The sequence below is a fragment of the Oryx dammah genome, unplaced genomic scaffold (assembly GCF_014754425.2).
Source record: "Oryx dammah isolate SB20612 unplaced genomic scaffold, SCBI_Odam_1.1 HiC_scaffold_18, whole genome shotgun sequence".
Taxonomy (NCBI): Eukaryota; Metazoa; Chordata; class Mammalia; order Artiodactyla; family Bovidae; genus Oryx; species Oryx dammah.
In genome coordinates this window covers 33,526,464-33,554,427 of record NW_024070202.1, presented here as the reverse complement: position 1 = coordinate 33,554,427, position 27,964 = coordinate 33,526,464, and the positions used below count along the sequence as shown (strand labels likewise).

The 27,964-nt window shown below is 39.3% G+C and overlaps 1 protein-coding gene across 5 annotated transcripts in view; it reads left to right on the top strand.

The window, feature by feature from the left end:
* The first annotated feature begins 1,778 nt into the window (after positions 1-1,778).
* The window catches only part of CROT (carnitine O-octanoyltransferase), a 51,230-nt gene continuing 25,044 nt past the window's right edge, over positions 1,779-27,964 (top strand). Inside the window, exons 1-7 of one of the 5 annotated variants that reach the window (XM_040260695.1) lie at positions 1,779-1,988; positions 2,587-2,674; positions 5,193-5,328; positions 9,208-9,332; positions 10,900-11,081; positions 11,254-11,378; positions 16,256-16,364. In XM_040260695.1, coding sequence (XP_040116629.1) covers positions 5,214-5,328; positions 9,208-9,332; positions 10,900-11,081; positions 11,254-11,378; positions 16,256-16,364 — 656 coding nt within the window. In that variant the 5' untranslated portion in view covers positions 1,779-1,988; positions 2,587-2,674; positions 5,193-5,213. Of the gene's footprint in view, positions 2,200-2,289; positions 2,459-2,586; positions 2,675-5,192; positions 5,329-9,207; positions 9,333-10,899; positions 11,082-11,253; positions 11,379-16,255; positions 16,365-27,964 lie in introns of those variants that run through there. The other 4 variants (XM_040260699.1, XM_040260696.1, XM_040260697.1 and 1 more) reach the window with 4 other exon arrangements.

Sequence of the window (27,964 nt, the reverse complement as noted above, 5' to 3'; positions counted from 1 at the left end):
GCAAGAGATGTAAAATAATTCAAATTTAACCTGAACAGAATTCAGAATCTTCCATTAAAATTCATATTATGTGTTTTGAAGACAAACAAGTCACTTTTAACTATATGCTTTGGGGAATTATTGGTAGACTTGCTTATTCATATATTTTTAAAGATTACCTTTTCTCCCCTGCATACCTGAGTGATCCTTTGCATTCAGTCCCAAGGGTTTTTTCTTTCTAAGAATCCAGGAATCTTTACAGAAATATTGTGTTTCCCTTTAAATTAACAAGATTAGGAGGCACTGAAGCTAAGTGACCCTAAATTCTATGGCACCCTCAGACATTAGATATGCAAAAACTGTAAGAGGTACCAAAATTTACTAGGGAAGAGAAAAAAATACTTTGAAGTTTATTTTTGACTATTTTTTAAATTGTGTTTAAGAATAATACCTTGCAAACCAATTTTAACATTATCCAGAACATAGCATCGAAATACTATGATAGTTTCTTTCCCCACATCCTTGTAAGCCAAGTTTAACGTTATCTAGAACATAGCATCTAAATACTATGAGTGAAGTTTTTTTCCCCACATATTCACAAATTACTACAACTTTATAATCCCTTATCTGAAACCTTATTTAGCCTGACAGGTTTCAGAATTCAGAACATTTATCAGAAAAGTGTGTCTGCCACATATTATGTAACACCACTTAGCAAGCACAGAAGATGCACTGCAACCAAACTCATTCGTATTTTTGTAGCAAACTTACAAATACTCATTTGTATCCTCAGTTTCCTTCTGGTCAGATTTTACAAAGTTAGGAAAAGATTGGGACCTGGGACGGACACATTAATTTGAAATCCAGTTATTTATATGATATCCATTTCACAGTCACTGTAAACTATTGGCCTTTTCTTTCACAAAAATGAAAATGTATTTAAAATGAAAACTGAAACAGTGTATTTCCAGGAGTAAATGTAAAATAGATTTGCTTGTGAAGCTGTGTTAATTGTATTATGATCTTTCTCTAGCACTTGCCTAGTTCCCTCTGGTTAAAAACTTCATTTCTTGGTGCGACAGTAGAAGGTTATCAGGTCACCCTGAAGCTTGCAGTGTGAGGCCCTGCGTGCTTCAAGGTCCTCGGGCAGCAGGGAGACCTGTGGGAGGGTAAGGAAGCTCCGAAAGCCCAGTGCTGCAGGATGTCTAGCTGGGCAAATTTCAGCCTCAGTGGATGAAGCAAGAAACCAAGTGGGGATTTATGTGGTTACTGTTCTCTTGGTAGGACATGGAGGGAACGACAGTATTCCTCCTTAAGGCACTGGTATAAATTCTTACTTGGGAGTTACAAAAAGTGACAAGGAGTTCTTCACTTTGGGAAGAGCGGCTGCTAAGTAGGAGCTGGGGCTGGAAGGGGAACAGCGCAGCGAGCTTGCACTTGCACAGCTTGCGTGAAAATAGGCCATTTGTTTTTATACCGGTTCCAGAAAGTCAGCTTCTGAGCGGAGCGCAGCCGGCCCTCAGCTCCAGCCACGTCCCGAGTGAGGCGCTGCGGTCCACCGGCTGCAAGCAGTTACTGGCAGGCTGGGTTCGGACTGTGGCCCTTACGGCCCGCCCGCCAGGCGTGTCGGTGGCGGGCAGCTGACCTGGAAAGCCCGAGAGAGGCGTGGCCAGGTCGCGAGAAAGCGCAGACCCCGCCCGCCCTCCGCGCCTTCAAGGACCGGGCGGGACTCCTAGAGCATGCCAACCTATCCCCGTTTCCCGGTGACCGCGGGGCGGGACCCTCGCGGCTTTCCGTCCAATTCGCGCTCTTCTGGGTTTGAGCGGAGCGGGCCGGTGCAGTAGGGGGTCGGGACTGCTTGGCTGGCTGAGTTTGCGCTCCCTCCTTCTCTCCCCTAACATTTTGCGGGTGCGGAGAAGTTAAGGACAGAATTAAATGGTGTAGAGCAGCAGCGGTGACAGGACTCGGCGGAGGTGACTTCGGGCATGTCGCTGGCCCGGGTCTGAGAGGTACTCCTGAAGTTGGGCCGCTGGGCTGGTCTGTGGTGATGCTCCGTTAGATTGCTGTCACCTGGTGGCTTTTAGAGTGTGCGGAGCTGCCTTTGTGTTGGTGGGGGTCGTCTCCGAGCTCTCGTCGCCCTCTCCTCCTGTCTCTGGAGCCAGGCTTTGAACTTGCAGCCCTGCGATAAATCGCCAGCACCAGGCCCTTGGGCACCGGGAGGTACATTGTTATCGGGGGCTTATCTAACGGAAGGGAGTGCGGTTGTCCTAGTAGTTAACGTAGTTAATTCGTGTAATAATTTTTATCTAGCTTTCTGGCTAAGGAAAGGAAATGGCAACCCACTCCAGTGTTCTTGCCTGGAGAATCCCAGGGACGGGGGAGCCTGGTGGGCTGCGGTCTATGGGATCCCACAGAGTTGGGCACGACTGAAGCGACTTAGCAGCAGCTTTCTGGCAGATGGACTTTTTGCGTGTTTGCTGTGAGTTCCGAAGGGATGAGACTTGGCGCCCCCCAACCCTTTAGTTGTATGTCTTCCACCCTCTTTTACTAGTTTTTGGTAATTTTTTACTCCTGGAATTGTTAAGCTTGTTTTCGTCCTGCCCACAGTTCAGCTCAGTTCACACTCCTGTGGTTCCTGAACAGAATTGTTGCAACAAGCACTTGGTAGTCCTAAACAACTCGTCTTGGTTTACCGGTATGTGGTAATCTCTTCTTTTTACTTCTTTTTCCTGATTCTGTTTTGTACTCAGAGTTTTCATCTTACTGCTCCCAGTGGGCACTGTAATTAACTCTGGCATCATCACTTTCCTAAAGCATTTATTTATAGTTTTTTTTTGGAATTGTATTATTCAGTCTTTGTGATTGAGAGTTCAGAACAATCCTCCATGAAAGAATCTGATAATTCACATTTTTACTGTGTACCTCTTGCTGAGTTAAGACCGTAGTGAGTATGGAATTGATCATCGTGGTCTCAGATGCCTAGAGTGTAAGTGGCACCAATGTATACAGAGAATAGCTTGTTTTTCTACATAGGTGTATTAGTTTCCTATTGCTTCATAACAATTTATCACAAACCTAACAGTTAAAAAACAAATTTATTAGCTGGCATCTCTATAGATGCCAAGTTTGGGTAGGTTTAGCTGGGTTCACTGCTTAGTGTCTCACAAAGCTGAAATGAATTTGTTGGTCCGGGCTTTCTGAGGGAGAATCCACCTTCAGATTCACTGAGGTTTGTTGGTAGAATTAATTTCCATGCAGTTATTAATTTCCATCAGGATCGAGGTTCTCATTTCCTTACTGGCTGTCACCTGGGCCCTCTCTCAGTTCCACGGGAGCATGTGCATTTTCAAAGCCAGAGAGCATCTCAACCCTTTTCATGCTTTTAATCTCCCTGACTCATCTTTGGCCATCTCTTGGAGAAAGCTTTCTGCTCCTAAGAGCTCAAGTGATTAGATTAGGCCCACCTGGCTAATCCCTCTCTTTTAAGGTCAATTTTGCAATAACACCATCACAGTCCAAGAAGTGATAATCTCATATTCACAGGTTCTGGGTATTAGAGGGGGCAGAATCAAGAGGACCACTTACAGAAATCCTGCTTAACATGATGTGGTTGTCTCAGAACTAGATTATTTTTATAATTCAGTTTCAAAGGTATTAAGGAAAAAAAATTAACCCTGACAACTCTGATTGAGTATCCTCTCTGTAAATAAAGAAATTTAGATAAAGTTGTTTGTCCCAAGGCATGTGAGTAGAAGATGACGAGTTGGTATTTGGACCCAGATCTGCATTCCTTTCGTCCTAAAGCCATGTTTATGGATGGTCACAGTGAAGTGCAGTCAGTCATTTAGATAGGAAGAAGCTGAGGGATTGGAATGTTTGTTGTATCTCAGTTTTGGATTATCTCTTTATATTAGTGTTACAGTGGCATAAGTAAAAGGGTTTTTTTGTTGTTGGTGGTGGTGGTTTTTTTTTTTTGTTTGTTTTTCTTAATACATCTAGAGGAAGGAGTCCAGGGCTGGTAGGAAGATGCTAATAGCCTCAGTACCTGTCTCCTGTAAATGGGTCCAAAGTGCTAGTCCAGTTGGCACTTCCCTGCTTGGCAATGAGGAGGAGAGAAAGCAGAGGAGAACACCTGTAGTTCCTTACAGGGGCATGATCTGGAGGCAGCATACACACCCAAAAGCCATACTGAGCTCCAAGGGAGAGTAGGAGAGATATACAGCTATGTGGCCTGCTACCCAGCTGAGACTCAGGATTCTGTTAAGAAAGGGCAAGAATTCTGTGGGCTTAAAGCAGTCTCTGCCACACCATTGTTTTTTTTTTTTTTTAAATAATGTTTTGTTCTGTAACTTTCTGTGAGTGGAATATACTATTTGACTTTGCTATTAGTTTTAACAAGTAGTATTTGAAAGGACAGGAAATTCTTAATATTACTGTTCCTTGATTTCTCGGCTGCTATTTTAATATATAATTTTAAAGCCTTCTTTGAGGAATTTCTTTTTCTATTCACATTTTGTGTTACTTTGATTTCTCTGAAAATTAATACATCTGGAAAATGTTCAAGATTGCTTTACGATACTTGATTGTTCTGTGTAGGCCTCACTGCACAATTAGGTTACAGCAGCTTGTCATATGACTTATGCTTTCTGTTGACTTATGCATTCTGTAATATTTTGTAAGTTTATGATTTAATGACTGTTCCATACCTTTTCATATTTTCGTCTTGAAATTTCTTTCTCTCAGTCTATTCTTTTCTGTACATCTGCATTCTACCTACCCATTTAGACTTACTGTTAGTCCCCTCTCCCACTATCAGGTATGGGAGGAAGATTATGGTCAAATAGATCTGTATTTGAGTTGTTGGTTTGATCTTAGGCAATTTACTAAATCTCTAAGATTTGACTTATGTAAAATGGCAGTGAATGCCATTTTTCATAGAATGAAGATGAAAGAGATGACACATTTTCTATCACACTTACTGTAATACTTGGCTCAATAAAATATAATGATCTTGAGGATCACTCCTTGACCTCTAGCAATTTGAGGTCTTTTTTTTTTTTAATTGATTTTCTCTCTCTGACAAATCTGTGAATTCCTAAGGACTAGAACCAAGTCCTAGATATACTGTGATCCCTAAATATTGACGTAGTGGATTGAAACTAGTACCTAAAAGAATATTTACGAGAGTTAATTATGAGGGCTTTTTTTAATAGTGTTCCTATTGTGACTGCATCATGGAAAATCAACTGGCTAAATCAACTGAAGAAAGGACATTTCAGTACCAAGATTCCCTTCCATCACTGCCTGTTCCTTCACTTGAAGAATCATTAAAAAAATACCTTGAATCGGGTATGTTTGTGATCTTTTAATGTATGTTAATATTGCTAGCAGCTTAACTGTGAAATTGTCAGAAGTTGATGAGGGTCTAATTGTTTTGTCCTCTAAGTGAAAAGTGAAAGTGAAGTCGTTCAGTCGTGTCCGACTCTTTGCGACCCCATGGACTGTAGTCTACCACACTCCTCCGTCCATGGGATTTTCCAGGCAAGGGTACTGGAGTGGGTTGCCATTTCTTTCTCCAGAGGATCTTCCCAACCCAGGGATTGAACCCAGGTCTCCTGCATTGTAGGCAGACGCTTTAACCTCTGAGCCACCAGTGAAGTCTTTGTCCTCTAGGCTCATGATAAGTAAAAGTACCCTTAAAATGTCCAAAACATTTCTGTCTTTCTCTCATGTTAATTTTTCCATAGTTAAAAAGCCAGGTAGTACTATTAGGTTTACAATAAGTAGCAGTCCTCTGCCTCGTTTCCCCCACTGCATTTTCAAATATCTACTTGTGTTATCTCCAGATTTAAACTAACATTCATATACAACTCCTTCTTAGATTTTTTTAGTTGTAGATATTATATATTAGTTCCTAAAAAGATGAAGATTTAGCTCTCCTACACACCTCTAATGTCCAGCTTCATTTCTCAACATTTATGCAATCTAACATATCACATTTTCCCTCTAATTTTTTCACTGTTGCCCAGAATCACCATTTGCAATTTAATTAGTGTTCACCTGATTTAAATCTGGATTTACCCAAAGTAGGACTTCCTTGGTGACTCAGATGGTAAAGCGTCTTGCTTACAATGCGGGAGACCTGGGTTCCATCCCTGGGTCGGGAAGATCCTCTGGAGAAGGAAATGGCAACCCACTCCAGCACTCTTGCCTGGAAAATAACATGGACGGAGGAGCATGGTGGGCTACAGTCCATGGGTCTCAAAGAGTCAGACACGACTGAGTGACTTCACTTTCACTTTCACTTTACCCAAAGTAATTTACCAGACCATGGAGGGTTCGGGGGTATGCAGTTATTCACAAGAGAACCATTCAGGGTACAGTACTGTAATTACCTTTTTGCTGCATTTTTTGGTTTTTCCTCATTTTTCATTTGCTTGCTTTGCTTTGTATCTACTCACTCCAGATATCTCACTACACCTAAAATCCCTGAATCCACTTAAATATGCGAGATAGTCAATCAGTTTCATTTCTTCTTGGAGACATCCCTCCTGGAGCCCCCTACCTTCTTGTTGGAATTAGTGTTTACTTTTCTCAGGATGGCTGGAGGTTCTGTAGCCATCACTCTGGTGGTTCTCTTCACCTCTCTCTCCTGTGTTGGATTCCCTGGTTCCTGGGATCTGTTTTCCTCATTTTGTTTGCTTATTTTGAAGTGCATCTTTAGAGGCTACTTGAGAAAGGGTGTCTGGGAGGAAAAGAATGTTTTTATGTTACTCATGCTTGATTGTTTGGCTGAGTATAGAATTTGGGGTTGAAAATGACTTTTCCAAAGTTTTGAAGGGACTATCTGTTTCTCTTGAGAAACGTGATGCTGTCCTGGTGTTTGACCCTTTATATGTGACCTGTTGTTTTTCACTCCCTAGATGTGTTTGGAAACCATTTCTTTATCTCTGTTATTCTGAATATCTCAGTGATGTACCATGATGTATAGGTATTTTCATTATTTCTCTGAACATTCAGTGGATCCTTTCTGTTTAAAAAGTTATAGTCTTCAGTTCTAGGAAATTATTCTTTTTTTTTAATTAGAGGAAAATTGCTTTATAATGTTGTGTTGGTTTCTACCATACAACAAAGCAAATCAGTCATAATTATATGTATATCCCATCCTTCTTGAGCCTCCCTCCCCTACCACATTCCACCCCAGAAATTTTTAAAGTATCACTTGTTTTGTAGTTTTCTCCTCTCTTTTTTTTCACCCTCTTTCTGAGAGCAGCTCCTATTACTTGGATCTGGTTCTTCTGGGCAAAGCTTTTAATTAAAAAGTTGTTTTCCTTTCATTTTATTAGTGAAAGTGAAAGTGTTAGTCACTCAGTCATGTCCGACTCTTTGCAACTCCATTGCCTGCAGCCCACCAGGCTTCTCTGTCCATGGCGTTCTCCAGGCAAGAATACTGGAGTGGGTTGCCATTCCCTTCTCCAGCAGATCTTCCTGACCCAGGGACCCAGGTCTCCTGCGTTGCAGGCAGATTCTTTACCTCCTGAGCCCCTTGTCCCTTTTTGGTCCGTTTAATATTTGGTATCATCAGTCCTTCTTTGGTCTGACTCCTACTTGAAAGGCTTTCCTCTAAAATGTGGCAATCCTTTGTCATTCACATTTGAGTCAGATCCTGAGAAGCTTATGGGGAGCTCTGAGTATGTGGGTAGACCTTGGTGACCTGTGGGCCTTATAATGAGCCACAGAGGGTAATAGGGCAGAGATCTAGATGTTCTATTAGGACATATCCAGATGCCCAGACTCCTTTCTCTTGGACTGATATTTTCCCTGAAGAAGAATTCTCTCATCTTTTGTTAAGAAGGCAGAAGCCTGATGGCTAGTGTTTGGAGAGCTGAGTGGAGGAAGAGGCAGGAGGGATCATTGTTCTAGTGTGCACTTTCATTGTTAACCCTCTGTTTAAAATGTGAGCTGGAATCCATGTTTTCTGCTAGTTTGGTACAACTTCTCCTAAGGGTAAATAAACCTTCATATTTCTAACGCTATTAGCAGGAAGTTGTCTGGCTTTCTGGCGTGTAGGAGATTCACAAGGACGGGTGTGGATGGGGTGGTTGTCAGCTGCTTTTATAGGCAATGAAGCAGTTATACTGTTTTCAGCCTCATGTTGTCCCTTGTCTTTAGTAGTCTGTGTGTCTTGAATTCTTGAACCTTCCTAGAGTTCCACTGCAGGACTTGGCTTGCTTGTTGGTTTGCACCAAACCCTCCTCACCTTCCCACTTCTTTCTAGCACCTAGGCTATGGATACTTCGTCCATTTTGTGGTCAGTCACCATTTCCCCACATGTTTTCCAGTTTGTAAAATGGTAACCTCTCTGCTGTCCTCTCTTCTTTCATGTTCTTTGTCCTTATAAACTTACACCTTTTTAGTAATTCTCATTTTAGTGAGTTACTAGAAGTGAAGATACATTTATGAACTTAGTTCCCTTTGTTTAACTGGAAGACCTGATTTTTTTTTTCTTTTTTTGTCGCCTACTTTCATCTGGGAATTCTAGTTTCTTTTTTTAAAAAGCTTTCTGATTATTCACCGGTGCTCTCTGAATGCAGCTATTTAAATTAACTAAGATTTTGAGGAGGCAAAAATAAATCAAAAGGAAGATACTAATGTCCTTTGATTTCTCATTAAGGGATTTCTACTTTCATCTATAGCTTAATTTTCAGAACACTTGGTTTTCATGGACTAGGCACCTTGTATTCTGTGTATGTGTTCATGAAGAAAATCATTATTGGCCACAAGTGATCCTAAACTGCTCTGGGAAGGCTATACACTTAAATCTACATACATGCTGCATTTACATTCATAATGTTTAAGGCTCTGCTTGAACATTAATGGAAAGAAGCTTTAATTTCTCACAGTAATGGCTAAACAGGATTTTCTTTCCTATTGGACTAATAACTAGGTGATAGTCCTGTGTGTCATTTTAACTCTCATTGTCTAGAATGATTTTAAAATAATTTTGGGAGAAATACTTATCAGACTACATAGTATCCATTGTTTTATTTTTTGAAGTATTTTGCATTATTGCTTTTCATGTTATAAACTCTAATTTAGTGAACTGCTCTTATATATACGTAAGTGTTTTACGTAACTGAGTCAAGATTTATGTAAGTAATAGTAATTGACGTGAGTTTGTGGTACTTGACATCTAAATACTTTAATGCATATTTCTTCCTTTTACAGTAAAGCCATTTGCAAATGAGGAAGAATATAAGAATACTGAAGCAATTGTCCAGAAATTTCAAAATGGTATTGGAGAAAAATTGCAGCAGAAATTACTTCAAAGGGCAAAAGGAAAAAGAAACTGGGTATTTATGTTATTGTATTTATTAGAATATTGATACTTAATGAAAAGTAAACATGTATCTAGCTTTCATTTTAAAATTATTACTGTAGAATATACTGTAGAATACTATTACTGTAGAATTATACTGTAGAATCCTTAGTGTTGTCTTTACCATCCAAATGAATGAATGAATTGTTTAACTCTGGGGAGTTTTAAGTATTGTGTGTGGGTTCCTCTTATTATGTGGGGGAACTTGGTAAAATGCAGAATTCCTGGGACCAGTGATTCTGATTCAGTATCTCTGGAAAGGGTGCCCTGCTAAGTCACTTCAGTCGTGTCCGACTCTGTGCGACCCCGTAGACGACAGCCCACCAGGCTCCCCCGTCCCTGGGATTCTCCAGGCAAGAACACTGGAGTGGGTTGCCATTTCCTTCTCCAGTGCATGAAAGTGAAAAGTGAAAGTGGAGTCGCTCAGTCATGTCCGACTCTTAGCTACCCCATGGACTGCAGCCTACCACCAGGCTCCTCTGCCCATGGGATATTCCAGGCAAGAGTACTGGAGTGGGGTGCCACTGCCTTCTCCGAAGGGTGCCCAGATATCCTTATTTAACTACCCTATGCAGTTTTGATGCAGGTCATCTTTAGACCATGTTTGAGAAAAACATTTTGTCCAGATAATCATAGCCTAAAAACCCAAAATACTAAAATAGATATCACATTTATGGTGTGTAGATATTTATACAGTGCACAGGAGAAAAGGGCCATTAGAAAACTGGAGTGAAGAATGGTTACGAGTATTCTGTGTTTCAGTTGGGTAGACTGAGGAAACATTGGTATAAAGATTTCAGTAATTTTTCACAAGGAATCTTCTTTGATTTTTCATCTTAACTACTCTACTTCTGTAGGATGAGTTTTTGTAACTTAAAATACTGCCTTAGTCTAGAAATAATGTTTTTAACTATCATTTAGTTTTAGAAATAAAAAGCAAGCTGATCTTTTTATTGTCCTTTAGAACCTATAATGGAGTAATACAAGTTTATGTCTAGGTTCCTTTTTTCTCAGTTTTGAGCTTTCAGTGACTTTAAATTAGGGTAAAGATTAAAGAAGTCATTGTTCTGCCTGTATCCTTTTCGCTTATATTTTTCCGAATGACTGACTGTAGTTTGTAACATCAAATTCTTCAAAAAGAGCTCCAGGTAATTTGATGAGATCCACTTACTTACACATGAAATTCAGTTGCAGTTGTGAACAGGTACTCTGAGAAAACACACCTAGAGTGCTTTGTTGGATATTGGTAGTTTTAATATGCTCTGTCTGAAGGTGTTTCTTTCAGTGCTTTCTTGTTTCACATTTTTGATAATGTAGTTAAACTTGAATAGTACTTAATTCAGATACCATAATTCCAAAAGAAATGATCACAATAGCATTTTTACTATTTGTAATGATTTAAAATGAAACATGTTTTTAACTGTTGAAAAGTAATTAAAGAAAAAAGAACAAATAGAGCTTTTTTTTTCCTTCTCAGCAGTTACACCTTCAGGTATTGATACTATCAATAGCATTAGGCTGATGTTCTTAATTTCTTTTAGCTGGAAGAGTGGTGGCTGAATGTTGCCTACCTGGATGTTCGTATACCATCACAACTGAATGTCAACTTTGGGGGTCCTGCAAGCCATATTGAACACTACTGGCCTCCAAAGGAGGGCACACAATTGGAAAGAGGAAGTATAAGTCTTTGGCATAACTTGAACTACTGGCAGCTATTAAGAAAGTAAGGATAGTTATGTCAATTCAGTTACATATTTGCCCAAAGTCTCTGGTGGCAAAATGTTGAGAAGCTTAATTTACTCATTTGGGGATGAATACTATAGGTGTGACTGGTTTAAAAGTTTTATAATGATTTCTTGGCCAATATACTTTTGTTTGTTTGTTTGTTTTAATAGAGAAAAGTTAGCTGTTGAAAAAGTTGGAAATATCCCTCTAGATATGAATCAATTCCGAATGCTGTTTTCCACCTGCAAGATTCCAGGAATTACTAGAGATTCAGTTATTAATTATTTTAGGACTGGTAAGTAGAAAACGTTTGTACTTTTTCTGGTAAAAGCATTGGAATTTGGATAGTTTTTTAAAAGATTTATTTATTTTATTTATGGCTGTGCTGGGTCTCTGTTGCTGCACGTGGCTTTCTCTAGTTGTGGTGAGGGGGGCTTCAGTAGTTATAGCACACAGGTGTAGTTGTTCCTCAGCATGTGGGATCTTCCTGGACCAAGGATTGAACCCGTGTCCCCAGCTTTGGCAGATGGATTGTTTACTACTGAGTCACCAGGGAAGCCCCCGGATTTGGTGGTTTTGCTGCAGTTCTTCTGTGATGCTGCGGAATGTACTCTCTTGTTGGCCGTGCTGTGTGCCTTACGGGATTACAGTTCCCTGACTCGGGACAGAACACAGCACTGAGCTGGCAGGGAATTCCCATGATGTTACGGAATGTACTATTTCGAAGAATATTTCTTACTGGATTTTGACTAGTTTTATTGGATTTTGATTTGGCCTAGTCATAGGAAGACTAGGCTTTCTATGAACCTTATCTTTCAGCCATAGTGATTTAGCTGGAAATAATTTATGGGAATGGATTTTTTTTGAAACTGTCTTACATGGTTCAATACAAACCTAATGCTTGCATTGTATCATTTGATCATTTGAAATGGTCGTTTTGGAAAATGGGAAAAGCACACATTCTGTGCAAAGGTAGGGTACCTAAATAGTGTTGAAATGTGTGTTTATGAGTTTGAAGTTAGACTATATGGTATGTTGTATTTTTTCTTAAGCAGCAACAGTGGAAGAGGGAGTGAAGGATTTTTGCAAGGGAGAAATTATAATGTTGGGTATGGAATCTACTCTGGTTAAGGAGAAAATTGAAGAAATTATGTGTTGATGGGGATAACAGTGTGCTAGCCACTGCAGCTAAGAGGCTAGTCTCAGTAAGGAAGCAATAATTAGGCCTGGTTTGAGGTTTTTGCTGTTTTTTGTTTTTTTGTGTGTGCATGCTAAGTTGCTTCAGTCATGTCTGACTCTCTGTGACCCCATGGACTGTAGCCCTCCAAGCTCCTCTGTCAATGGGATTCTCCAGACAAGAATATTGGAGTGGGTTGCCATGCCCTCCTCCCGGGGATCTTCTGACCCAGGTTACTTACCCCTTAAGTGACAATTGAGGCTAATTCAGTTTTGCTTTTCATCCTGTTCACCTCATTTTGCCCAAGAAGTTCAGACTTTGAATGTCATCTCTTGTCATCTGGATTCATAGAGCAGTGCATAACCTCATTTGACCCAAGTTTCTCACTGCTGTGACCCACCTTCCACTACTTCCCTAAACTCTTCTGTTGTACTCCATGGAACTCATGGCCAGCAAAATCCATTATATCCTCCACCTTTTCTCTGAAAGCTCCCCTTTCCTTTTGAAAGCTGCTGTTTCTGAAACCTGGTTATTTTTTTTAGACTTTTGCTGTGACCATCTCAAATGGAGACTTTGTTTTTCTCTTATACTTTGTTACTAAAGGGTGAGTAGAAGATGTTGGTGTCTTTATTTCCCACTGCACTTGCCATTTTATCTTTTTCCTTACAGTTTGAGCTTTTGAAAAAAAGAAATGCTAGCAGGCTATGTCATCCCTGCTTGTCATTGTCCCAGTGATGTCCTTTTTGATCATTTTCCTTCCTTCATTGATGGGTTTAGCACCAGTCTCACTGACTGTCTCTCCATTACTACCTCAGTCACATCCTTGATAACTTCAGCCTCCACGTGTGGATGACCCATGGCTTCTCTTCTCCTTTCTTTCCTTCCTCCAGGAATCTGTACTCCTTCTCAAAGCAGCCACCACTACCATGGCCATGCCCCAGTCTTGCTTATGATAAAAAACTCTCTCATCTCTAACAGTGCAGTTGTAGGCATCTCACTCTGACCTCCACTTTCTCTTCACAACTCACTTCCTTTAGGTCTACCTCAGTTGTTTTTTTTGACATCTTGACTTAAAATCCAGTGACTCTGCAGGTCTTCACTTTCATTTCTCCCTCCCCACTGCCAAATCTTCACATCTTTCTATGATTCTTTACTCTTACCCCTCCCTAGCATATATTAAATACATTCAAACCTTTGCTCACCTGCTCCCTCCTCATCTCCATCCCCACCTCAGCGCTGTGTAGATTTTAGTCTTCTGCTTTTACTCCACATATTAAAGGCATCTGCCCTAGTAGTTTACTCGGCCAGAGGAATCCACAAAACATCACTTTCTCAGTTAACTGCAAGTGGATCCAAAGCACTGCCTTGCTGTATTTTGTCAGGATATTCTCTCACTTTCAGAGAAGACTGTTTGATGACTTTCTCAATCTTTATTCCTAGCTAACGAACTCTTTTACTTCTCAACAAATGTAATGTTTGTATCATCAAAGTCGCTAACCTATCTGGCAGGAAGACTAAATGATCTCCAGAAATGTCCACTTCCTAATCCTTGGAACCTATTGAATGTGTTACCTTAAATGATAAACGGGAATTAGATTGAGAATGAAATTAAATTTGATAGTCAGTTGAGCTTGAGACAGGGAGATTATCCTGGGTTATTTACCTGGGCCCAGAGTAATCGCTAGAGTTCTTATAAGTGAAGAAAGAGAAAGCAGAGAGAGCCAAAGGGTAGAAGCATGAAGAAGTTATGATCCTCCCTTGATGGCATCAAAGATGGAGGAATGGAAGGGATTCCCTGCTGATCCAGTGGTTAGGACTCCACACTGTTACTGCCGGAGTCTGGGTCCAATCCCTGGTCAGGGAGCTAAGGACCCTGAAAACTATGTAGCACAGCCAAAACAATTAAAAAAAAATTTTTTTTAAAGATGAAGGGATGGAGCTCTGAGTCAAGAAGGAATATGGGCAGCCTTTAGAGGCTGAAAAATCAAAGGAAACAGATTCTCCCCTATAGCCTCCAGAAGGAACCCAGACTCAGGGACAACCCTCATTTTAGCCCAGAGAGACATTTCAGACTTGTAGTCTCCAGAGCTGTAAGACAATAACATTTTCTTGTTAGTGGTGATTTATCACTAAGTTCGTGGTAATTTATTACAGCAGTTATAGAAACATATTCATTCAAATGTTGGCCCGTTTTGCAGCCCCCTTGCAGTGCACTGTTACATATTCATACACTCTGTCTTCTCTTTGTAAAGACGGAGGAACTGTTCTGATTCCTAAGGATAGCCCTTCTGCATGATGTCCTGGGCTCCACCACCTCTTGTTTAATCAAGGGCCTCTGCGTTATCCTTCTCTCCGTGCTACATTAACAATTTTCCCTCTTTACTGGGTTGGACAGATTTGTATCATGTCCCATCTTAAAAAGAAAACATTGACCCCTTGCTTTCTTTCAGTGTCACACCCTAGTCAAAGCCACCATCACCTCTCTGGTTGTTCTCCCCTGGACCACTTCAGTTACCTCCTAACTGATCCTGCTATATATTCTCTTCCCGCTTATAATCCCTTCTTCATATGGCAGCTGGAATGCCCTTTGTAAAGTATTAATTAGATGACATTATTACTGTCCTGATTAAAACCTTCCATTGGCTTCTTTTCCATCATTTTTAAAATTTCAAGCCCTTTCTAAGGCCCATAGGATGTGGCTGCAATTTTTTCTGCCATTCTACTCATTTCTCTCTGCTGCAGCTGCACTGACCTTTTTCTCCCTTTAAGCAGACCAGCTCATTTTGCCCTAATGCCTTTGCGCTTGCTATTTCCTTTGCCTGAAGCTCTCTTCCTACACATATTTCTGTGTTAGCTCTTTTACTTTTCTTTGGTCTCTGCTCAAATATCACCTCTGATGCTTATCCTTAGGTAGCACCCTCTGTCCTCGTCTCCCCAAGTATTAACTTGGCCTCAGGTTTATTTCCTTTTTACAGTGCCAGATTTTAAGTAGTAGAGGACAGTAAAAGGTAGTGATGGTAAATGTAAAAGGATATGGAGGTTTATGAAGGGGAAGAAATGGTTTGGAAGTAGCCATGAGGGACACAGAAAACACATACCCCAGCTCCGAGGAAAGAGGACTTGAGGAAAGAGGATCTAAGAGGAAAAATAAAAGTGCTTTCAGGAAATAGTTCTTCCTCGTAGCTAATGAGTAGATATCATGAGATAACATGTGTAAAGCATTTAGCACATTTCCTTGTACATATCAACCAATAAGTTTACTTCCAATGGCAGTGTATGTCTTTCTTAACTTTCTTCCTTCCTTTTTTGAGAGGGAGGAGGCAGAGATCATATAGGAAGACCCTTGTCAGGGCCTAGTACTTGAAAAATGGGACTAAGTCAGAATAGTCTGTTATTTACAAATCTCAAAAATAAATAGTTCCTGGGTAATGTGTGCCAAATGAGTCATACAGTCAATTGTCAGTGGCTTACCAGCTGTTATCAGAGCCTTAGGTAACACTACAGTTGGGCAATTCTTGCCACTCAAGCATAAAGTACCCTTATTCTACTGAAAGATAAATTTTACTGAGAAATCCTAGCTAGATATTATTGCAGTTTAATAATCTGATGATCAATCAACAGTAAAGTAATCCCCCAAAGAAACTTAAATAACTCTCCTCCTGGACTTTTCTGCAACCCTTTCCCCCTCCCAGCCTATCTGTAAATAAAACTAGAAAGCCCTGTAGTAGTATGGAATTTATATGATTCTTAAAGTATACAGAATTTGAAACATGAAAATCTAAATGTTTTACATAGAGAGGTTTCAAGAACATGTATTTATGACATATTAACTGAAATTTTATCACCTTATTAAAGTGTTTTTATTCATCTGACATATTTGATGAATATATAATAAAATATTGGAGGAATGATTTTTTTCTGTTGGGTATAAATATGCAGCTTTACTCTTGCTTTCAGAGATTTGAGATTTGTGTTTTCTTTTTTTTTTTTCCCAGAGAGGGAAGGACATTCCCCAAGTCACCTTGCAGTGTTGTGTCGAGGCCGAGTTTTTGTCTTTGATGTAATGCATGAAGGATATCTGATGACTGCACCAGAGATTCAGAGGTTTGCAAACTACTTTCTTGAGTCTCATTAGGTTTTAAACTTTCACTTGAGTTAAAAAAAAATGTTCGACAGACATTACCTTTTAAAAAGTGACAGTAAGCTGAGAAATAAGAATTCTATGTATTGCTAATTTTTAAAAAGCCTATTTTTATTTTATTTTTAATTTAAATTAGCTTTTCATTGTACTCATTGTAGATGAATAAACTCTCCTTGGAGAAAAGATAGACATTACAAAGATTACTCATCCCATTCGCTGCCTCAAATTAATCACTTTCGCTAGCACGGTGTATTCTGTCCTTTCAGACCTGTTGCAATGAATTTACGTGCACATACAGATTTTTTTAAAAAGAACATATATATGTATATTTTACATATAGTATGTAGTAAAACTGAAAGTTGCTTAGTCATATCCGACTCTTTGTGACCCCATGGACTGTAGCCTGCCAGGCTCCTCTGTCCAGGCCAGAGTACTGAGTTGGTAGCTGTGCCCTTCTCCAGGTGATCTTCCCAACCCAGGGATCGAACCCAGGTCTCCCACATTGCAGGCAGATTCTTTACCATCCAAGCTACCAGGGAAGCCCATAGTATGTATTATTTATATATATATATATAAAATATATATATATATAGTATATAGTATAATATATAACTATATTATATTATAGTATAGTATATATATACTATAGTATATATATATAGTATAGTATATATAGTTACTATATATATAGTATGTATATATAGTATAGTATGTATATATAGTATGTACATATAATACTGTATAAGGAAATGGCAGCCCACTCCAGCATTCTTGCCTGGGAAATCCCATGGGCAGAGGAGCCTGGTGGGCTGCAGTCTGTGGGAGTCACAGAGAGTTGAACACGACTGAGCGATTAAACAGCAAGCAGAGTATTATTTTGGATGTTTATATTTTTAAAGTTAGCATTATGGAAAATTTCCAAAGGTAGAGGGAATTATATAATGAAGCTCCTCCATGTAGTCACCCCTAGATTCAACAGCTATTATAGTTACTCCTAGCTTCAGCAATTATAAATTCATTGTCTTATTCAGCTATACCTCCTTGTGCTCCTCCCGTCACTCCCCCACAGATTATTTTAAAGAAAATCTCAGACGTAATATCCTTTCACTATAAATAGTAAACTTCTCTAAGATATAAGGACTCTTAAAAACATAAACATAAAAAAAATTACCACACCTAATGACTTGCTTCTCCTAAAATATTAACAAGAATTATTTAATATATTAATATATAATCAGTTGTTCAAATTTTCTGGTTTGTCTTCTAAAATTGTATGTATGTGTATATATTTTAAATTATTTTTATTGAGCATTACAGACCTGTACACAAGCACACACAGAAGTCCACAGTTAAATACTCATGCATCTACCACCCAGGTCAAGCTACAGAACATTTCCATTATACCCCTTACACCAGAAATCCCCCTTCTCAAGGGTAATCACTTAGCTTGCTTGCAATTTTTATTAATACAAAAAGTGCTGCTCTGAAAATTCTTGTATAAGTCTTTGATGTATACATGCATGCATTTCTGTCTCATGACACTCAGGAGAGGACTTGGGGAATCATAGTTTATGTGTATGTTCAGCTTCAGTGGTCATGCCAGTTTTCCAAAGTATTTGTGCTGATAAACACTTCCCACTAGTGCAGGAGTGTTGTAGGAGTTCGTTATACATTCTCGATATGAAGCTTTCGTGCATTTCAAAGTGTCTCTTTGATTGTAAGAAATTCTTCATTTGAATGTAATCCAATATAACAGTATTTTACCATATGGATTATACATTTTGTGTACTGTTGATATTTTTTCTAATTTTTTAAAATTGGAGTATAATTGCTTTACAATGTTGTGTTAGTTTCTGCTGTACAATTGCATGAATCTACTATATTTGTACATATATCCCTTCCCTCTTGAACATGCCTCCCTACTCTCACCCTTCTAGATCATCATAGAGCACTAAGCTGAGCTCTCAGTGCTAAGCTAAGCTCAGTAGTTTCCCACTAGCTATTTTACACATGGAGTGTATCTATGTCACTGTTACTCTCTCAGTTCCTCCCACCTTCTCCTTACCCCCTCTATGTGAATAAGTCTGTTCTCTATGTCTTTGTCTCTGTTCTTGCCCTGAAGATAGGTTCAAGAGTACCATTTTTCTAGATTCCATATATATACATTAATAAACAATGTGTGTTTTTCTTGCTTCACTCTGTATGACAGATCCTAGGTTCATCCACATGACTACAAAGGACCCAATTTCATTCCTTTTTATAACTGAGTAATATTATATTGTATCTTCCTAATCAATTCATCTGTTGATGGACATTTAAATTCCTTCCATGTTCTGGCTGTTGTAAATAGTGCTGCAATGAACACTGGGTACATATGTCTTTTTGAATTATGGTTTTCTCAGGGTATATGCCCAGTAGTGGGATTGCTGGGTCATATGGTAGTTTTATTCTTAGTTTCTTAAGGAACCTCCTTACCGTTTCCCATAGTGGTTGTATCTGTTTGCGTTCTTACCAGCAGTGCAAGAGGGTTTTCTTTTCTCCACACCCTCTTCAGCATCTATTGTTTGTAGATTTTTTGATGGTGGCCATTCTGATTGGTGATGTGATACCTCATTGTAGTTTGGATTTGCATTTCTTAGGGATGTTGAGCGTGCTTTCTCCGTCTAGTCAAGGTTATGATTTTTCCAGTGGTCATGTATGGATGTGAGAGTTGGACTGTGAAGAAAGCTGAGCGCTGAAGAATTGATGCTTTTGAACTGTGGTGTTGGAGAAGACTCTTGAGAGTCCCTTGGACTGCAAGGAAATCCAACCAGTCCATTCTGAAGGAGATCAACCCTGGGATTTCTTTGGAAGGAGTGATGCTAAAGCTGAAACTCCAGTACTTTGGTCACCTCATGTGAAGAGTTGACTCATTGGAAAAGACTCTGATGCCGGGAGGGATTGTGGGCAGGAGGAGAAGGGGACGACAGAGGATGAGATGGCTGGATGGTATCACGGACTTGATGGACGTGAGTCTGAGTGAACTCCGGCAGTTGGTGATGGACAGGGAGGCCTGGCGTGCTGCAGTTCGTGGGGTCACAAAGAGTTGGACATGACTGAGTGACTGAACTGAACGGAGCTTGCTTTCATGTATTTGTGGGCCATCTGTATATCGTCTTTGGAGAAATGTCTGTTCAGGTCTTCTGCCCATTTATTTATTTATTTATTTTTTTCAATATTGAGCTGCATGAGCTGATTATTTTTAGGGGTTTATTTTTAGGGGTTAATCCCTTGTCAGTTGTTTTATTTGCAAATATTTTCTCCCATTCTGAGGGCTGTCTTTTCATCTTATTTATGATTTCCTTTGCTGTGCAAAATCTTTTAATTAGGTTCCATTTGCTTATTTTTGTTTTTATTTTCATTGCTCTAGGATGTGGGTCATAAAAGATCTTAATGCAATTTATGTCATCTAGTGTTCTGCCTAGATTTTCCTCTATGAGTTTTGTAGTGTCTGGACTTCCATAAAAATTATTTTTTCCTAACACATTGTTAGAAAGATATTTTCTTACATTGTGCTCTAAACTTTCATTCTTTTATCTTTCACATTTACATTAAAAGTCTGCCTAGAATTGATTTTTGCATGTGTCATGAGGAAAGGGGTGGTTTTATGTATTTAAAAATAGTTTTTAAAAAAATAATTAGTCGATTTATGTTTGGCTGCGCTGGGTCTTTGTCACTGTGCTCAGGCTTTCTCTAGTTGCAGCAAGTGGAGACTTCTCTTCATTGCGGTGTGTAGGCTTCTCTTTGTAGTGGCCTCTCTCGGTGCGGAACACAAGCTCCAGGGTGCGCAGGCCTCCGTAGTTGCCATGCGTGGGCTTGGTTGCTCCGCAGCATGTGGAGTCTTCCCAAACCAGAAACCTGTGTTTCTCTCATTGAGAGGCAGATTCTTAACCACTGGACCACCAGGGAAGTCCAGAAAATAATTTTATTTTAGGTATTTTTCTGCAGTTCATTTCTTTTAGTGAATAATAAGACAATGAATAATAAGATAATAATATTTTCATACTAGAGTAAAGATTATCAACCTTACTCTTTTTAACTGTCATATAGAATTCCACCAAACGGTCATACTATATAGTTTGACATTTCTCCTTTAGTACCCATTGATGTAGTTTGCATTTGTTACTATAAAAAACAGTCAACATTTTCAAGCATGCCTCTTCGTGTATTTGTGAGAAAATATCTATGTATTGACATTAGAAATGTACTTTCTGGATCATAGGATACATACCTTTAAATTTTCAGACAAAGTCAGATTGTCATTCATAGCAGCATTATGTCTCCTGCTAGTGTTTTAGGAGGATACCTACTTCTCTACGTGGTTGCTGACATGGTATAATTAAACTTAAAACATGGTGAACTGACCCATGAAAAATGGTTTTCATTGTTGCCTGGATTGACACATCCCTCATAACTAGTGAAACAATATATTTCTATATGTTTATAGGTCACTCATATTTTCAGTGAGTTGCTTTTGCCTATTTTTCTATTTGCTATTTTTAATTCTTATTGATTTGTAGCAATTATATGTCTGGGCACTCATCCTTTAGTAGTTATATGGGTTGCAAACATTTCATTCCAGTTAGCAAACTTTTTTCGTACTTGAACAGGCATTGTTAATTTTGATATAGACAAAAAAGATCCATTTTTTAGGGTTTTTTTTTTTTGCTTTTGTTTCTTGGATAATCTTTCTGTCTGTCCCAGCTGTATTTTAAAATTTGTTCCAAATTTGACATAAAATAATTAGATCAGGCTTATTACTTGGATTACTGAAAGCCACTCTCTCAGAAACTGCATACATGTGATTTGTGGTCTGAATTCAGCCTGTAGCCTGTTTTGCTTGGATAACAGAGAATTTGAAGTGCTATTTAAAAATCAGGAGAATTCACATAAACATGGATTTCTGTTTTTGTTCATATAAATACTTGGATTTCTGTTCTCCATTAAAATAAAAGCCTTGTTTGTTCAGATTGTTAACTCTGATTCAGCCTCACAGGTGGTTTTCTTGCTTCCCTGCATTCTCTATAGTCATCAGTCCTGTGACTTTAAAAATTCATATTTGATTGCATCTCACCTTGGCTTAAAATTCTCGAGTAGTTCCTTGCGGTCTAGCTAGCAGTCTCTTTTTTTACCTGTGGTCTCGATTTGGCCCTCGCCTGTCCCTTCCACCTTGTCCTGCTCTTCCTCCCTCTGCACCCTGTTCTTTGACCCAATTTCTCTGCTTGCAGTTCGGATGTGTTAGGTTATCTGTAGTCTTTGCATGTGCTCATGCTTTCTGTTGGACTGCCTTCCCCTGCCTTGTCCACCTTTTAAGTTAGACTTGCTCCTCGTGCTTTGTTTCTGTTCACCCGTCACCACAGGCTCACTACTTCCTATTTTATGTCTTCCTTCATAAGTTCCCATTCCCTTTCCTCTCTCCATGGCCCAAGGAATTAGCCTCTTATTTATCTCTGTTATATTGATTATTAAATTGTATTGAAGTCATTTATTTCTATATTTTCACCTTCAGATGGAGCTCAAAGAGACTACTTACCAGATTTTTTTTTAAATTCCCTCTGCTTAATACAAAGCAGAAAGGTGTGGGTGTGGATGTGTGAGTGAACTGAGTGATTAAGCCAGCTCTATGCATTAGGACGGAGAAGGCAATGGCACCCCACTCCAGTACTCTTGCCTGGAAAATCCCACGGACGAGGAGCCTGGTAGGCTGCAGTCCATGAGGTCGCTAAGAGTCAGACGCGACTGAGTGACTTCACTTTCAGTTTTCACTTTCATGCGTTGGAGAAGGAAATGGCAACCCACTCCAGTGTTCTTGCCTGGAGAATCCCAGGGACGGGGGAGCCTGGTGGGCTGCCATCTCTGGGGTCACACAGAGTCAGACACGACTGAAGCGACTTAGCAACAGCAATAGCAATGCATTAGGAAATTTTATTTAGAAACATAAGATATGTATTAGTAGTATAAGATAGATTGGTCAGATTCTGAATCTTATGAGTTGGTGCCTCAAAAGAGATGTGTTAAAATTTGCAGTAATCCAGGAAAGAAGTTAGAGGTTGGAACTCTAGAATATGGAACACTGTTCATAAACAGTAAGATTCTACTGTATGATACAGGGAACTATATTCAATATCTTATAATGAACTATAATGGAGAAGAATCTGAAAAAGAATATATAAAACGGAGTCACTTTGTTGTATATCAGAAAGTAACACAATGTTGTAAATCAACTATACTTCAATTTAAATTTTTCTTAAAAAGAGATAAATGCAGAAAAAGTTTTGGAGATAAAATTAATTTGAATTGGTAACTGGATTTAGAAACAAAGGAAGCTATTACTGAGTAAGTAGATAGTATTATAACAGAAGAGGAAGTAACCTTTCAATTTTCAGTTTTTTCTTGTTTTTAATACTGGCTTAGAGGCAATTCACATACTACACAGTTCACCCATTTAAAGTGTATATTTCAGCATTTCTTAGAATGTTCAGAATTGTGCTGTCATCTTCACAATCAACTTCAGAACATTTTTGTCACCCCCTAAAGTAACCCTGAACTCATAAGCAGTAATTCCCCATTTGCTCCCCAACTCTCACCCATCCATTAGCAGATGTTTCTCGTATTTCCCCAACACTCCCATCCCACCAGCCTGAGGTAGCCTTTCTATCTGTTTCCCTTGACTTTTTGTCTCTATGGTTTTCCTTCTCTGGACATTTCGTATAAAGGGACTCTTAAATGGCCTTTTCTGTCTAGGCTCTTTCACTTAGTATACCTTACATTTTCAACATTCATCCATATTGTGGCGGTCCTCAGTGTCAGCGGTCCTCAGTCTTTTGGGCACCAGAGACTGGGTTTCCTGGAAGACTGTTTTTCTGTGGACATGCGCTGGTTTCATGATGATTCAAGCACATTACGTTTGTTGTGCATTTTATTTCTGTTACTATCACATTATAGTATATAATGGAATAATTATGCAGTTGTCACTTGTCACTCACTGATAGGGTTTTGATACGAGTCCGTAAGCAATTGGTTTATCATGATCTCTATGCAGTCAGACCTCTTCACTAGTGATAATCTGTATCTGCAGCCGCTCCCCAGAGCTAGCTAGCCTCACTACCTCAGCTCCACCTGAGATCCTCAGGCATCATAAGGAACTCGCAGTCCAGATCCCTCACATGACATGCGCAGTTCACAGCTCCTGTGAGAATTGAATGCCCCTGCTGATGTGACGGGAGGCAGAACTCGGGTGGTAAGTGGGAGCAATGGGAAGTGACGGTAAATACAGATGGAACTTTGCTCACTCGCCCACTGCTCACCTCCTGCTGGGTAGCCTGGTTCCTAACAGGGATTGGAGACTCCTGGTAGCATTTATTAGTACTTCCTTTTTTTTTTTTTTTTTTTTACTGAATAATAATGAACTCTATGGCTAGACCACATTTTATTTAATTATTTATCAGTTGATAGATGTTCGGGTTGTTTTGACTTTTTGACTGCTGTGAATAAAGCTGCTGTGGACATTCTGTATATAGGTTTTTGTGTGGACACTTGTCATGGGTGTATTCCTTGGAGTGGAATTGCTGGATCATACTTCTATGTTTAACCATTTGAGGAACTGCCAAACTGTTTTCCAGGATGAGCGTACCATTTCACATTCACATCAGCAGTACTTGAGGGTTCCAATTTATTTTCATTCTCACCAGCACTTGTTATTGTTAGCCTTTTTGATTGTAGCCATCCTAGAGAGTATGAAGTAGGATCTCATTGTGGTTTACAGTTGTGTCTGCATAATGATGAGATTGAACATATTTTCATGTACCTATGACTGTAAACTCTGGGAGGTAGTGAAGAACAGGGGAGCCTGGCGTCCTGCAGTCCATGGGGTCACAAAGGGTCGGATACGACTTAGCGACTGAAGAACAACTTGGAGAAATGTCTGTTCAAATCCTTTACCAATTCTTAATTGGGTTATTTGTCTTTTTCATTATTGAGTTGTAAAACTTCTTTATATATCATAGATGTAAGTCTCTTATCAGATACATAAATTACATACATTTTTCTCCCATTCTACTGTTTACGTCACTTTTTTCATGGTTGCTTATGAAGGGCCAACATTTTAATTTTGATAAGAGTTCAGTTTATCTACTCCTTAGTGATTTGTACTTTTAGTGTCATATCTTAGAAACCATGCCCTAATTCATAGTCATGGAGAGATACCTATGTTTTCTTCTAAGATCAGTTTTGTCTTAATTTGCAGGAAGAGGTCAGGGAGATAATTTTTAAATGTATATTTAGTTTGGAATGTTGGCAGAAATTGAGGTGGATATATCCAACAAGCACTTGGAAATTTGGTACTAGAAATTTAGAGAGAAAATAGGGTTAAAGTTAGAGATTTGGTTGCCTTTTAGGTAAAGGTGATAATAATTGAAGCTATTCAAGTAGTGGATGAAATTACCAAAGAAGAAACTTGTAGAAGAGGTTGGGGGAGGTCAGTGAGGGGAAATTTGGGAAGACACACATTTGATGGTGGATAGAGAACAACAGTCAGTGAAAAAGACCAAGTAGTCAGTGAGTTAGAAAGACCACAATGTAACAGTGCTACAAAAGCCGACACAGAATTTCAAGATTGACTCCTGGGTGGTAAACGACTTTATAAGAGAAAAATGAGACTGAGATAAAGCTGCTAGATCTTACGGGATGCCATTGCTAATATTCAGAAACACATTTTCAAAATAATCACTGGAGGATAAAACCTGATTACAGTAAATTAAAGAATGAGTGGAAAGTAATGAAGGCAGATTTTGAGGAAATATCAAGGATAAAATATTTTAAAATATGTATGATTCTAAAGTATAAATATTGTTAATGCAAATTTTTAAATATAAAAAAATGCATGTGTACTAAAAACAAGTCCATAGATGGTCAAATTGAAAGAGAAGAAGGGTAATTACAGTTACCAAATCTATACCTCTTTTTACAATATGAATAGAGAGTTATTTTTAAATCACCTTTGAGGTATATGATTAACATATAAGTCTGTGCATATTTTTCTGTACAACTGGATGAGTTTGGAGATAAGTATACATTGATTAAACTATTACCATAATGGATACCATAAGCATATTCATCACCCCCAAAGGTGTCCTTCCCTCTTTATTTGTAAAAAAAAATTTTGGTGGTAAGAACAGTTACCTTAAGATCTACCCTCTTAGCAAATTTTTGAGAGTGTTGAGTTCAGTTCAGTTGCTCAATCGTGTCCGACTCTTTGTGACCCCATGAATCGCAGCACACCAGGCCTCCCTGTCCATCACCAACTCCCGGAGTTCACTCAGATTCACGTCCATCGAGTCTGTGATGCCATCCAGCCATCTCATCCTCTGTCGTCCCCTTCTCCTCCTGCCCCCAATCTCTCCCAGCATCAGAGTCTTTTCCAATGAGTCAACTCTTCACATGAGGTGGCCAAAGTACTGGAGTTTCAGCTTTAGCATCATTCCTTCCAAAGAAAGTACAGTGTTATTAACTACACTATGCTGTACGATAGATCTCTAGGACGGACTTATCTCGCGTAACAAACTTTGTGTCACCCGACAGTGCTGTGCTTAGTCGCTCAGTTGTGTCCGACTCTTTGTGACCCCATGTACTGTAGCCCACCAGGCTCCTCTGTCCCTGGGGGTTCTCCAGGCAAGAATACTGGAGTGCCATGTAATACATGGTTGCCATGCCCTCCTCTCAGGGATCTTCCTAATCCAGGGGTTGAACCCAGGTCTCCTGCATGGCAGACAAATTCTTTACTGTCTGAGCCACCAGGGAAGCCTAAGAATACTGGAGTGGGTAGCCTATCCCTTCTCCAGGATATCTTCCCGACCCAGGATTTGAAGCAGGATCTCCTGCATTGCAAGTGGATTCTAATGCCTCCTCATTTTCTCCTTAGTCCAGCCCTTAGCACCCACTATTCTTTTCTGCTTCTAAGACTTTTATCTATTTTAGATTCCACATATAAGTGATACCATGTAATGTTTCTTCTGTGTTTAGTTTATTTCATTTAGGATAGTGTCCATCAGGTTCATTCACATTGTTGCAAACAGTGGAATTTTCTCTTAAAGCTGAATAAAATTCCATTTGTATGTTTATACCACATCTTGTTTATTCATTCATCCATGATTAAATATTTAAGTTACTTTTGCCTCTTGGCTATTGAGAATAATACTGCAAGGAACATGGGAATGCAAATGTCTCTTTGAGATCCTGGTTTTAGTTCCTTTGGATATGTACACAGAACCGGGATTACTGGATCATATGCCTTTGGTGCTAAGTCACTTCAGTCGTGTCCGACTCCGTGCGACCCCATAGACGGCAGCCCACCAGGCTCCCCGTCCCTGGGATTCTCCAGGCAAGAACACTGGAGTGGGTTGCCATTTCCTTCTCCAATGTGTGAAAGTGAAGTCGCTCAGTCGACTCTTAGCTACCCCATGGACTGCAGGCTACCAGGCTCCTCCATCCATGGGATTTTCCAGGCAAGAGTACTGGAGTGGGGTGCCATTGCCTTCTCCGGCTGGATCATATAGTATCTCTATTTTTAATTTCATGAGGAACCCCCATAGTTTTCTATAGTGGCTGCACCAATCGACAGTTCCACCAGCAGTGCAGAAGGGTTTTCTTTTCTCCACATCATCATCGGCGCTTGTTACTGCTTGTCTTTTTGATAATAGTCTTTCTGACAGGTGTGAGAGGATATCTCATTGTGCTTTTGATTTACATTTCCCTGATAATTAGTGATGTTGAACACTTTTTCATGTACCTCTTGGCCATTTTTATATCTTCTTTGGAGAAATGTCTGTTCAGTTCCTTTGCCCATTTTAAAATCAGGTTGTTTGGTTTTTTGGCAATTAAATTGTGAGGGTTCCATGACCTCTTACCAGATATATGGTTTGCAGATGTTTTCTCATATTCTGTAGTTTGCTTTTTCACTTTATTGTTTCCTTTACAGTGCTAAGGCTTTTGGTTTGATGTAATCTTATTTGTCTATTTTTACTTTTGTTTCCTGTGCTTTTGGTATCATATCTAAGAAATGATTGCAAAAGGTTAATGTCTGGAAGCTTTTTTCCCATATTTTCTTCCAGAAGTTTTATTTTTTCAGGTCTAATATTTATGCCTTAAATCTATTTTGAATTGATTTCTGTGTAAGGTATAAGATAGGGGTCCAATTTCATTCTTTTTATGTGGTAATTTTCCCAACACTGTTTACTTAAGGGGCCATTTCCCATGTATTCTTGGTCTCCTTGGCACCTCCGTTGACTGTAAGTGGATTTATTTATAGACTCTCTGTTCAGTTCCATTGACCTGTATGAGTGTCACTTGTGCCGTATTGTTTTGATTACCATAGCTTTGTTTGGATTGGCCAAGATGTTACAGAAAAACCCTAATGAACTTTTTGGTGAACCCAGTATATTTTTGGAAAACTCATCAGTGGTCATAGGACTGGAAAAGGTCAGTTTTCATTCCAGTCCCAAAGAAAGGCAATGCCAAAGAATGCTCA